General features: G+C 39.7%; 1 protein-coding gene across 3 annotated transcripts in view; it reads right to left on the minus strand.

Moving 5' to 3' along the window:
• LOC133614848 (rho GTPase-activating protein 32-like) overlaps positions 1-12,583 on the minus strand; it is a 167,781-nt gene that overhangs the window by 76,288 nt on the left and 78,910 nt on the right. For all 3 annotated transcript variants that reach the window (XM_061973177.1, XM_061973175.1, XM_061973176.1), the window contains one exon: positions 3,319-3,415. Coding sequence is in view for 1 of the 3 variants with exons in the window: in XM_061973175.1 (XP_061829159.1) it covers positions 3,319-3,415 (97 nt within the window). In the remaining 2 variants the exon portion in view is untranslated. The remainder of the gene's footprint in view (positions 1-3,318; positions 3,416-12,583) is intronic.

The raw sequence follows: 12,583 nt of genomic DNA on the forward strand, positions 1-12,583 counted from the left end.
CCTCGAAGCTATTATATTTGGTACATGGTCTAATGATAAGTGTGACCAGTAGATGGCAGTCACACATAAGAGATATGCCAGTAAACACCACCAAAACTTTAAATGTTCCATTGAGAATATAGAACACTACACACAACACTCAAAAATCTGTCAAAATGTTTTTAGTACAACTCCGGTAAGCTATGAAGCCGCACCGGTTGATGGATTGTCGGCGCATTAAACATACAAGTATTATTATGGTGTGTGTATAAGGACCGCAAAATGGCACCTATTAGCAGACATTATCTGGTGTATTGTTTCGCAATATTATGCAAAACCAACTTTTCTTACCTTCTGGTACCTACTGATCTATATTTGGGTTCTGCATAAGTACTGAAAATTTGCACGAGTCCGCCGTAGTTGATAAGTTTCTTCTTTTTCTCTATCTTCTTGTTATGGGACATTCATCTTCCGCTGTTGCCATTTCTAACATAAAGTAGTGTAAAGTTCTTACTTATATCTGTCAGTAAACTCACCATGAAAGCGCTAAAACATACCGGTGTAGTGAGTTTACATTATTCACCCGAGGAACTTTAGTTGACCCACTTCCTGGGAAACTTATCAAGGAGCTTTTTGTATTATTAGGTCCATCAGTGCTAAATATTATAAACTTATCACTTTCCTCTGGCACTGTTCCCCTAGCATTCAAGAAAGCGGTTATTCATCCGCTGCTCAAAAGACCTAACCTTGATCCTTACCTCATGGTAAACTACCGACCGGTGTCCCACCTTCCCTTTATTTCGAAAATCCTCGAAAAAATTGTCGCACAGCAGCTAAATGAACACTTAGTGACTAACAATCTCTGTGAACCTTTTCAATCCGGTTTCAGGGCAAATCACTCTACGGAGACAGCCCTCGCAAAAATGACTAATGATCTACTGCTAACGATGGATTCTGATGCGTCATCTATGTTGCTGCTTCTTGATCTTAGCGCTGCTTTCCATACCGTCGATCATAATATTTTATTAGAGCGTATCAAAACAGGTATTGGTATGTCAGACTTAGCCTTGTCGTGGTTTAACTCTTATCTTACTGACAGGATGCAGTGCGTCTCCCATAATAATGTGACCTCGGACTATGTTAAGGTAACGTGCGGAGTTCCTCAGGGTTCGGTTCTTGGCCCTGCACTCTTTAGTATTTACATTTACATCATACGCAAATACGGTGTTAGCTTTCATTGTTATGCTGATGACAGCCAACTCTACATGCCCCTAAAGCTGACCAACACGCCGGATTGTAGTCAGCTGGAGGCGTGTCTTAATGAAATTAAATAATGGATGTCCGCTAACTTCTTGCAACTCAACGCCAAGAAAATGGAAATGCTGATTATCGGTCCTGCTAAACACCGACATTTATTTAATAATACCACCTTAACATTTGACAACCAAACAATTACACAAGGCGAATCAGTAAAGAATCTGGGTATTATCTTCCACCCAACTCTCTCCTTTGAATCACACATTAAGAGTGTTACTAAAACAGCCTTCTTTCATCTCCGTAATATCGCTAAAATTCGTTCTATTTTATCCACTAGCGACGCTGAGATCATTATTCATGCGTTCGTTACGTCTCGTCTCGACTACTGTAACGTATTATTTTCGGGTCTCCCTATGTCTAGCATTAAAAGATTACAATTGGTACAAAATGCGGCTGCTAGACTTTTGACAAGAACAAGAAAGTTTGATCATATTACGCCTATACTGGCTCACCTGCACTGGCTTCCTGTGCACTTAAGATGTGACTTTAAGGTTTTACTACTTACGTATAAAATACTACACGGTCTAGCTCCGTCCTATCTTGTCGATTGCATTGTACCATATGTCCCAGCAAGAAATCTGCGTTCAAAGAACTCCGGCTTATTAGTGATTCCCAGAGCCCAAAAAAAGTCTGCGGGCTATAGAGCGTTTTCTATTCAGGCTCCAGTACTATGGAATGCCCTCCCGGTAACAATTAGAGATGCTACCTCAGTAGAAGCATTTAAGTCCCATCTTAAAACTCATTTGTATACTCTAGCCTTTAAATAGACCCCCCTTTTAGACCAGTTGATCTGCCGGTTCTTTTCTTTTCTCCTCTGCTCCCCTCTTCCTTGTTGGGGGGGGGGGGGGGCGGCACAAGTCCGGTGGCCATGGATGAAGTGCTGGCTGTCCAGAGTTGGGACCCGGGGTGGACCGCTCGCCTGTGCATCAGCTGGGAACATCTCTGCGCTGCTGACCCGTCTCCGCTCGGGATGGTGTCCTGCTGGCCCCACTATGGACTGGACTCTTACTATTATGTTAGATCCATTATGGACTGGACTCTTACTATTATGTTGGATCCACTATGGACTGGACTCTCACACTATTATGTTAGATCCACTATGGACTGGACTCTCACACTATTATGTTAGATCCACTATGGACTGGACTCTTACTATTATGTTGGATCCACTATGGACTGGACTCTCACACTATTATGTTGGATCCACTATGGACTGGACTCTCACACTATTATGTTAGATCCACTATGGACTGGACTCTTACTATTATGTTGGATCCACTATGGACTGGACTCTCACAATATTATGTCAGACCCACTCGACATCCATTGCATTCGGTCTCCCCTAGAGGGGGGGGGGGGGGGGGTTACCCACATATGCGGTCCTCTCCAAGGTTTCTCATAGTCATTGACATCGACGTCCCACTGGGGTGAGTTTTCCCTTGCCCTTATGTGGGCTTTGTACCGAGGATGTCGTTGTGGCTTGTGCAGCCCTTTGAGACACTTGTGATTTAGGGCTATATAAATAAACATTGATTGATTGATTGATTGATTGATAGTTATTAGAGAGTTCCGGTCGGACGGTTTTTCACGGGACACATTTCCACGAGTGAGCCACGGATGAGGAGATGCTGCTCTGCTATTGATTGAAGTAAAGTCTGAATGTCATTAAAACAGTTAGCGCCATCTTTTGACACTTCGTCCACTCCCGTCCTTGCACGCTACACCGCTACAACAAAGATGACGGGGAGAAGACGCTGTCGAAGGTGAGCCACGTAAATAAGACCGCCCACCAAACGGCGCATCCTGAAGAGACTGTCAGAAAGCGGCTTGAAGATGATGTGTAAAACATCATCTATGTAACATTTTGACCAAAGAACCACCATCACATGTTATGTAGACCACAAGGAAGTCTTTTACATTTAGAAAAAAAAAATATGACTCCTTTAATGCGCCTTATAATCCGGTGCACCTTTTGTATGGAAAAAAACCTGAATAGACACATATGCATGTGTGTGTGTTTACCTGTATCTCCTGTGGTTGTCTCTCATCTGCAGGACTGCTGCTGGTAGCTTGAGGTAAGACATCGCCTTTGTTCAAGTGACTGAATGGTGCCACGTCTCTGCAGTAAAACAAAAGATGCACATGAAAGATTTCAAATTAAGAAAGACATTTTTCTTTGCCTGCCTGAAGAGACGCTCAGTAAGCAAAATTGTACAATAACTACTTCTTAACCAGCTTCCAGCCCGAGAAAAAAAAAAGGATGACATTGTGGTGCAAGTCCAGGACATTTTTTCCACTTAATGCTAACATTGCAAGGATAAATAATAGTTTACCTATATTTATGAAATTATAATTTAAAAGACATATGTACTGTACCTGTCATGGGTAAGTAATAAGTATGAAGGTGTACGATGCTCTATAGTCCAGACTAGTGGTGTCCCGATATGATATTGATCCCCATGCATGTAAAATCTTCGATTTCTTGTCCAAAGCTGGGCAGTCAATTACCATCTAAATGTCCACCAATGAGCACACGTTTGATATATTCTTGTATTCAAGTGGAGTCAAAACTAAATAAAACATGGTAGGTTATAGGCTACTATTGGACTCAATGCACAACAGCTAAGCACACAATCTGGAAGTACGTAATTAGTGTTCTTAATTGAACAATATTGCAGTCAAAAACAAATATTGTCAATATAAAAAACGTATCAGATAATTATAGTTGCATAGTCACAAGTACAAAGTCTTCAAGGCAGAAGCGTGTTAGAAAGTATCCACGAACAAACATGTTCGCATTGTTTACTGTGTAAATATCTTAATTTAATGAATAATTGTGACTAATAAGTGTCGTCAAAAGTTAACACTCCACTTTAAAAGCATAAATCTGTCTTAAGGTCTAAATAATTTAATTTTGTCAAAACTTTTCTAACATTCCACACAACAAAACAATAAAAGTATGTACTTGTATGCCATCGAGTTATTGTTTTATATACCGTATTTTCCACACTACAATGTGCACCGGATCATAGGGCGCACCTTCAATGAATGGCCTATTTTAAACCTTTGTTCATATATACGGCGCACCGCATTATAAGGCACATAGAATAGATGCTACAGTAGAGACTGGGGTTACGTTATGCATCCATTAGATGGAGCTGCATGGCGTAGTGGGTAGAGCGCCCGTGCCAGAAACCTGAGGGTTGCAGGTTCGCTCCCCGCCTCTTACCATCCAAAACGCTGCCGTTGTGTCCTTGGGCAGGACCCTTCACCCTTGCCCCCGGTGCCGCTCACACTGGTGAATGAATGATGAATGAATGATAGGCAGAGGTGGGTAGAGTAGCCAGAAATTGTACTCAAGTAAGAGTACTGTTACTTTAGAGATGTATTACTCAAGTAAAAGTAAGGAGTAGTCACCTAAATATTTACTTGAGTAAAAGTAAAAAGTATGTTGTGAAAAAACTACTCAAGTACTGAGTAACTGATGAGTAACATATATACACACACACACATATATATATATATATATATATATATATATATATACATACATACATTGATATATACAGTAAATAATTTATATTTATTTATTTTGCCGTTTTTGTTTACATGTTAAAGGTGTTTTAATGAATATATATGCATGTTTAACACATATAGATTCCTTTCTTTCATGAAGACAAGAATATAAGTTGGTGTATTACCTGATTCTGATGACTTGCATTGATTGTAATCAGACAGTAGTGATGATAACGTCCACGTTTTCAAATGGAGGAGAAAAAAAGTTCCTCCTTTCTGTCTAATACCACATGAAAGTGGTTGGTTTTTGGCTTCTTATTTGTCCAGCTTCCATATTTGTTTTTATACACTTTACAAGAAATACATTGGCGGCAAACTCCGTAGCTTGCTAGCTTGTTTGTGCTGGCTTTCGGAGACTCTTATTTTGAAAGCGCAAGCGCGATGGAGCGGCACTTTTATTGTGAAGACAGGAACTGTGAAGTCAGTCTTTAGGCTTTTGACAGGATGTACGGTTGAATTAAAAAAGGGTCTTTTTTCCTTCACACTTTTGATTGATTGATTGGAACTTTTATTAGTAGATTGCACAGTACAGTACATATTCCGTACAATTGACCACTAAATGGTAACACCCCAATACGTTTTTCAACTTGTTTAAGTCAGGTCATGTGACCCCTGGCTCTGTTTGATTGGTCCAACGTCACCAGTGACTGCATCTGATTGGTGGAACGAAGTGAACGTCACCAGTGACTGTATTTGTTGAAACGCAGGCACTATGAAGGTCTGTCTGACAGACCAAAACAAACAAAGCGTGCATTAACAGATCGATAAAAATTTGTAGCGAGTAGCGAGCTGAATGTAGATAAAAGTAGCGGAGTAAAAGTAGCGGAGTAAAAGTAGCGTTTCTTCTCTATAAATATACTCAAGTAAAAGTAAAAGTATGTTGCATTAAAACTACTCTTAGAAGTACAATTTATCCCAAAAGTTACTCAAGTAGATGTAACGGAGTAAATGTAGCGCGTTACTACCCACCTCTGATGATAGGTGATGGTCGGAGGGGCCGTAGGCGCAAACTGGCAGCCACGCTTCCGTCAGTCTACCCTAGGGCAGCTGTGGCTACGAAAGTAGCTTACCACCACCAGGTGTGAATGAATGATGGGTTCTCACTTCTCTGTGAAGCGCGTTGAGTGTCTAGAAAAGCGCTATATAAATCTAATCCATTATTATTATTATTATTATTATTATTAATAAAGGTAATGTCAACAAAACAAATAGTGATTGTACTGACACTTCTACTTGCTGCTCTCTGTTCAACAACCCACTGTTCGAGTTTGTCCTCCAACTGTAGCCATCTCGCTTTGTTCCCTCGGAAACTCTGTTTCGTCTTCTTTACTTGGCGCAGGTCATCATGTTGCTTCCTCCACTTCCGCACTATTGATTCGTTAATGTTAAATTCTCTCGCTGCTGCTCTATTCCCGTGTTCTACTGCGTGACTGATCGCCTTGAGTTTAAACTCTGCGTCGTAAGCGTGTCTCTTAATAGGAGCCATTTTTGGGTCTTTACATAAAGTTTAGGTCTCGCAACTATGGTAGGCAGCCGCCGACTTTATTTTCCCCCGTAGAAGAAGAAGCGCTTCTTCTACGGTAAGCAGCCGTAGAAGAGGGAAAATTAAGTCGGCTTACTTACCGTAGTTGCGAGACCTGTTGTGGCTCAATATGGGTCCATATATAAGGCGCACCGGATTATAAGGCGCACTGTCAGCTTTTGAGGAAGTTGGAGGTTTTTAGGTGCGCTTTATAGTGCGGATAATCAGAGGTGGGTAGAGTAGCCAGAAATTGTACTCAAGTAAGAGTACTGTTACTTTAGAGATTTAATACTCAAGTAAAAGTAAGGAGTAGTCACCCAAATATTTACTTGAGTAAAAGTAAAAAGTATGTTGTGAAAAAACTACTCAAGTACTGAGTAACTGATGAGTAACATACACACTCATATCATATATATATATATATATATATATATATATATATATATATATATATACATACATACATATACATTGATATATACAGTATATAATTTATATGTATTTATTTTGCTGTTTTTGTTTACATGTTAAAGGTGTTTTAATGAATATACATGCATGTTTAACATATAGATTCCTTTCTTTAATGAAGACTAGAATATAAGTTGGTGTATGACCTGATTCTGATGACTTGCGTTGATTGTAATCAGACAGTCGTGATGATAACGTCCACGTTTTCAAATGGAGGAGAAGAAAAGTTCCTCCTTTCTATCTAATACCACATGAAAGTGGTGGGTTTTTGGCATCTTATTTGTCCAGCTTCCAAACTCATTTTTATACACTTTACAAGAAATATATTGGCGTCAAACTCCGTAGCTTGCTAGCTTGTTTGCGCTGGCTTTCGGAGACTCTTGTTTTGAAAGCGCAGGCGCGATGGAGCGGCACTTTTATTGTGAAGACAGGAACGTCCTCATGTGCGGTCAGTCTTTAGGCTTTTGACGGGATGTACGGTTGAAATAAAAAAAGTATCTTTTTTCCTTCACACTTTTGATTGATTGATTGGAACTTTTATTATTAGATTGCACAGTACAGTACATATTCCGTACAATTGACCACTAAATGGTAACACCCCAATAAGTTTTTCAACTTGTTTAAGTCAGGTCATGTGACCACCTGGCTCTGTTTGATTGGTCTAACGTCACCAGTGACTGCATCTGATTGGTGGAACGAAGTGAAACGTCACCAGTAAGGCAGGCACTATGAAGGTCTGTCTGACAGACCAAAACAAACAAGGCGTGCATTAACAGATCGATAAAAATTAGTAGCGAGTAGCGAGCTGAATGTAGATAAAAGTATCGGAGTAAAAGTAGCGTTCCTTCTCTATAAATATACTTAAGTAAAAGTAAAAGTATGTTGCATTAAAACTACTCTTAGAAGTACAATTTATCGCAAAAGTTACTCAAGTAGATGTAACGGAGTAAATGTAGCGCGTTACTACCCACCTCTGCGGATAATACGGTAATTACCGTTGTTTTCTGTTTGGCTAATTTCTCTTGATCAAACCTTTTCTATCATTCTGCACTGCGGATAGGCGATATGGCAATATTGTGATGTACAGTATATTGCATTCTCCTGCGATAACGATTTATAAATTGATAAATTATTTGAAAAGTTTACTTACTCCTACAACCTTTACTTAACCAGATAAGAAACCCATTGAGATCAAGATCTCTTTCACAAGGGTGACCTGGCCAAGAGGTCAACAGCACATGTCACAGGGCGGTTTCGGTATCTGTTTCAAAATTATCGGTATCGGTTTCAAAAAGTAAAATGTATGACTTTTTAAAACGCCGCTGTGTACACAACGTAGGGAGAAGTACAGAGCGCCAATAAACCTTAAAGGCACTGCCCTGTCACATAACATCTACGGCTTTTCACACACACAAGTGAATGCCAGCATACTTGCTCAACAGCCATACAGGTCACACTGAGGGTGGCCGTATAAACAACTTTAACACTGTTACAAATATGCGCCACACTGTGAACCCACACCAAACAAGAATGACAAACACATTTCGGGAGAACATCCGCACCGTAACACAACATAAACACAACAGAACAAATACCCAGAACCCCTTGCAGCACTAACTCTTCCGGGACGCTACAATATGCACCCCCCGCTATCCCCCCAACCCCGCCCACCTCAACCTCCTCATGCTCTCTCAGGGAGAGCATGTCCCAAATTCCAAGCTGCTGTTTTGAGGCATGTTAAAAAAATGAATGCACTTCGTGACTTCAATAATAAATATGGCAGTACCATGTTGGCACGGGGCATCACAACAAAATTAGGCATAATAATGTGTTAATTCCACGACTGTATATATCGGTATCGGTAATTAAGAGTTGGACAATATCGGAATATCGGTAAAAAAGCCATTATCGGACATCTCTACTTTTCCATCATTCTGCACTGGGGATAGGCGATATGGCAATATTGTGATGTACAGTATATTGCATCCTCCTGCGATAACGATTTATAAATTGATCAATTATTTGAAAAGTTTACTTACTACTACAACCTTTACTTAACCAGATAAGAAACCCATTGATATTAAGATCTATTTCACAAGGGTGTGGTCAACAGCACATGTCACGGAGCAGTTTCAGAAAAGTAATAAGTTAAGACATACATTTTAAAATGCATAAAAGAGAACTGTAAAACAATAAAGATTTTAAAAACACAGGCACTGTGCAAACGTCTCTTGCCGTCTGTACCTCAGGATAGAAGGGAAGGCTCCAAATGATATGGAAATGATAAAAGAAGCATTTCAAAATAGGTTACATGCTGTATGCTGTAACATATTACCGTATTTTCAGGACCATGGGGCGCTACGGATTATAAGGCGCACTGCCGATGAGCGTGTCTATTCAGGTATATTTTCGTACAATAGGCGCACTGGATTATAAGGCGCGTTAAAGGAGTCATATTATTATCATTTTTGTCTAAATGTAAAAGACTTCCTTGTGGTCTACATAACATGTGATGGTGGTTCTTTGGTCAAAATGTTGCATAGATGATGTTTTACACATCATCTTCAAGTCGCTTTCTGACAGTCGTTTCAGGATGCATCGTTTTGTGGGCGGTCTTATTTACGTGGCTCACCTTCGACAGCGTCTTCTGCCCGCCATCTTTGTTGTAGCGGTGTAGCGTGCAAGGACGGGAGTGGAAGAAGTGTCAAAAGATGGCGCTAACTGTTTTAATGACATTCAGACTTTACTTCAATCAATAACGGAGCAGCATCTCCTCATCCGTGGCTCACTAGTGCAACAACAACGCCGGAAATGTGTCCCGTGAAAAACCGTCCCGACTGGAACCCTCTAATAACTAAAGTTCCTTGGGTGAATAATTGAACTCACTACACCGGTATGTTTTAGTGCTTTCATGGCGAGTTTACTGACAGATATAAGTAAGAACTTTACACTACTTTATATTAGAAATGGCAACAGTGGAGGATGAATGTCTCATAACAAGAAGGTAGAGAAAAAGAAGAAGCTTATCGACTACGGCGTCGGCTCTAAGGTCCGGAAATGTTCAGGATTTATGCAGATCCCAAATACAGATCAGCAGGTACCAGAATGTAAAAAAAAAAAAAAAGTTGCTTTTGCATAATATTGCAACACAAAACGGCAGATAATATGTCTTACTTTATACACACACCATAATAATACTCCTATGTTGAAGCACAGTACAATCCATCAAGCGGTGTGGCTTCATAGCTTACCAAAGTCCTACTAAAACATTTTGATAGATTTTTGAGCGCCGTGTGTAATGTTCTATATTTTCCATGGAACATATAACATGTTGGTGTTGTTTACTTGAGTCATATTGCAGTCTACACATATCTCTTATTTGTGACTGCCATTATATTGCAGTCCATCATTTTTATAGTCTTTGGTATGACTTGACCGGGGTTTGAACTCACAACCTACCGATCTCAGGTAGGGATGTCCCGATCCGATATTTGGATCGGATCGGCCGCCGATATTTGCCAAAAAAATGCGTATCGGCAAGGCATGGGAAAATGCCGATCCAGATCCAGTTTAAAAAAAAACTCTGGTCCGTGTTTTCCAACGCACAGATTCAAATAATACATTCCACTTTTCTGCTGCTCCCTATTTCCGTTCGGCATTTTCCAGCACACCTTCAACACATCCACAGGTCTGTGGATTCTCACGCAGTTGCTTTTAGCTGCTGGCAGTACACGACAGGCTCTTCTCACTCTTTCCTGTGTCTCCCTCTCACAGACAGCAAGCGCACCTTCTTACACACGTCACATACTGTCACGTCATACGTCACATACGTATACGTCCTCCCCGAGCAGAGAGGTAGCAGCATGGCTAATGTTAGCTGTGATGCTAGCGCAGCCGCTAAGGTGCGCGCCTGCTCAAACGTCCTCTGCGCACGGCAAATCTATGCCACGCACAAAATCAAATAAAAAAAATAAGCGCATAACAATTTTCGACACACGGACACGACAGAGAAAACCGTTTTCGTCATCATTGTTCAAATATTGTAACGTCTGTCGAGACGCTTATCTCCATTCGGTGCCACACGCCCACACCATCAAAATGCTGAGGCAAAAATTTCCAGATCAACACCGTCTGAAAAAATTAGTGATTTTTTTAGTTGTGATTTCCTTCTCTGCATGAAAGTTTAAAAGTAGCATATATTAATGCAGTATGAAGAAGAATGTTTTAATGTAGACATGCAAGCCTTGAAAGAAAATTTTGAAAAACAAGACTACATTTCCTGCAAATGGATGCATTTCTACCCTATATTTTAACTTTAGATTTATTCTCATATCAAACTCTTTTGGCTGTCTTTTTGACACTTACATCCGGCGCCCCCCTCCACACCCTGGATTATAAATAATGTAAATAATTCAATGTGATTATCTTGTGTCATGACTGTATTATGATGATAGTATATATCTGATAGTATATATCTGTATCATGAATCAATTTAAGTGGACCCCGACTTAAACAAGTTGAAAAACTTATTGGGGTGTTACCATTTAGTGGTCAATTGTACGGAATATGTACTTCACTGTACAACCTACTAATAAAAGTCTCAATCAATCAATCAAAACACATAGAATCATCATACTGCTGTGATTATATGCATCCAGTGTTCATTCAAGGCTAAGGCAAAATGTCGAGATATATATTGTGTATCGCAATATGGCCTTAAAATATCGCAATATTAAAAAAAGGCCATATCGCCCAGCCCTAGTTCAATGATGCCATTTCTGTTTGTCATGTATAATTTTGTCTATTTTGTGTTTATCCTTGAATAAACAGGTCAGTTTCTTGTTACCAACCATTGTGTATTATTCAAACTCCCCTAATTCAGCTGGCTAGTTGTTATCAAGAGTACTAAAACCCTTTTCAACATGATTCTGACAACTAAGTAGGCTAAATAACTTTAAACTTTAATACATGCTCGGATAGGCCAGTATCGGTCGGTATCGGATCGGAAGTGCAAAAACAATATCGGTATCGGATCGGAAGTGCAAAATCCTGGATCGGGACATCCCTAATCTCAGGGCGGACACTCCACCACACACCATAATAATACTCGTATGATTAATGCGCCGAAAATCCATCAAGCGGTGTGGCTTCATAGCTTACCAAAGTCGGACTAAAACATTTTGATAGATTTTTGAGCGCCGTGTGTAAGGTTCTATATTTTCAATGGAACATATACAATTTTGGTGTTGTTTACTTGAGTCATATTGCCATACTTGCCAACCTTGAGACCTCTGATTTCGGGAGGTGGGGGGGGTGGGGGCGTGGTCGGGGGTGGAGCGGGGCGGGGCGTGGTTAAGAGGGGAGGAGTATATTGACAGCTATATACTGTGTATATATATATATATATATACATATATATCTACATCCTGAAAATATGCAAACAAAACTGTGTTTAGATAATTGATACTTCAACCTTGCATAAATAAATCTTAAGGAATATAACATAACTTGGCTTCTGAGAGCTTCAAAATGTAATGAATAAAATGCTAAAGTTGTTGATAAACAAGCAATTATTATAATAATTAAATATGGTTATTTTAAATGAATTATTATGATAATTTAAAATTAATTATTTCAAATATGTTTATTTTAATGTATAATTCTATGGCTGGATATAATAAGGAGTCAGAAAAAATACAAATAAAAATACAATTAATTTTG

This window comes from Nerophis lumbriciformis, linkage group LG17, assembly GCF_033978685.3.
Source record: "Nerophis lumbriciformis linkage group LG17, RoL_Nlum_v2.1, whole genome shotgun sequence".
Lineage (NCBI taxonomy): Eukaryota > Metazoa > Chordata > Actinopteri > Syngnathiformes > Syngnathidae > Nerophis > Nerophis lumbriciformis.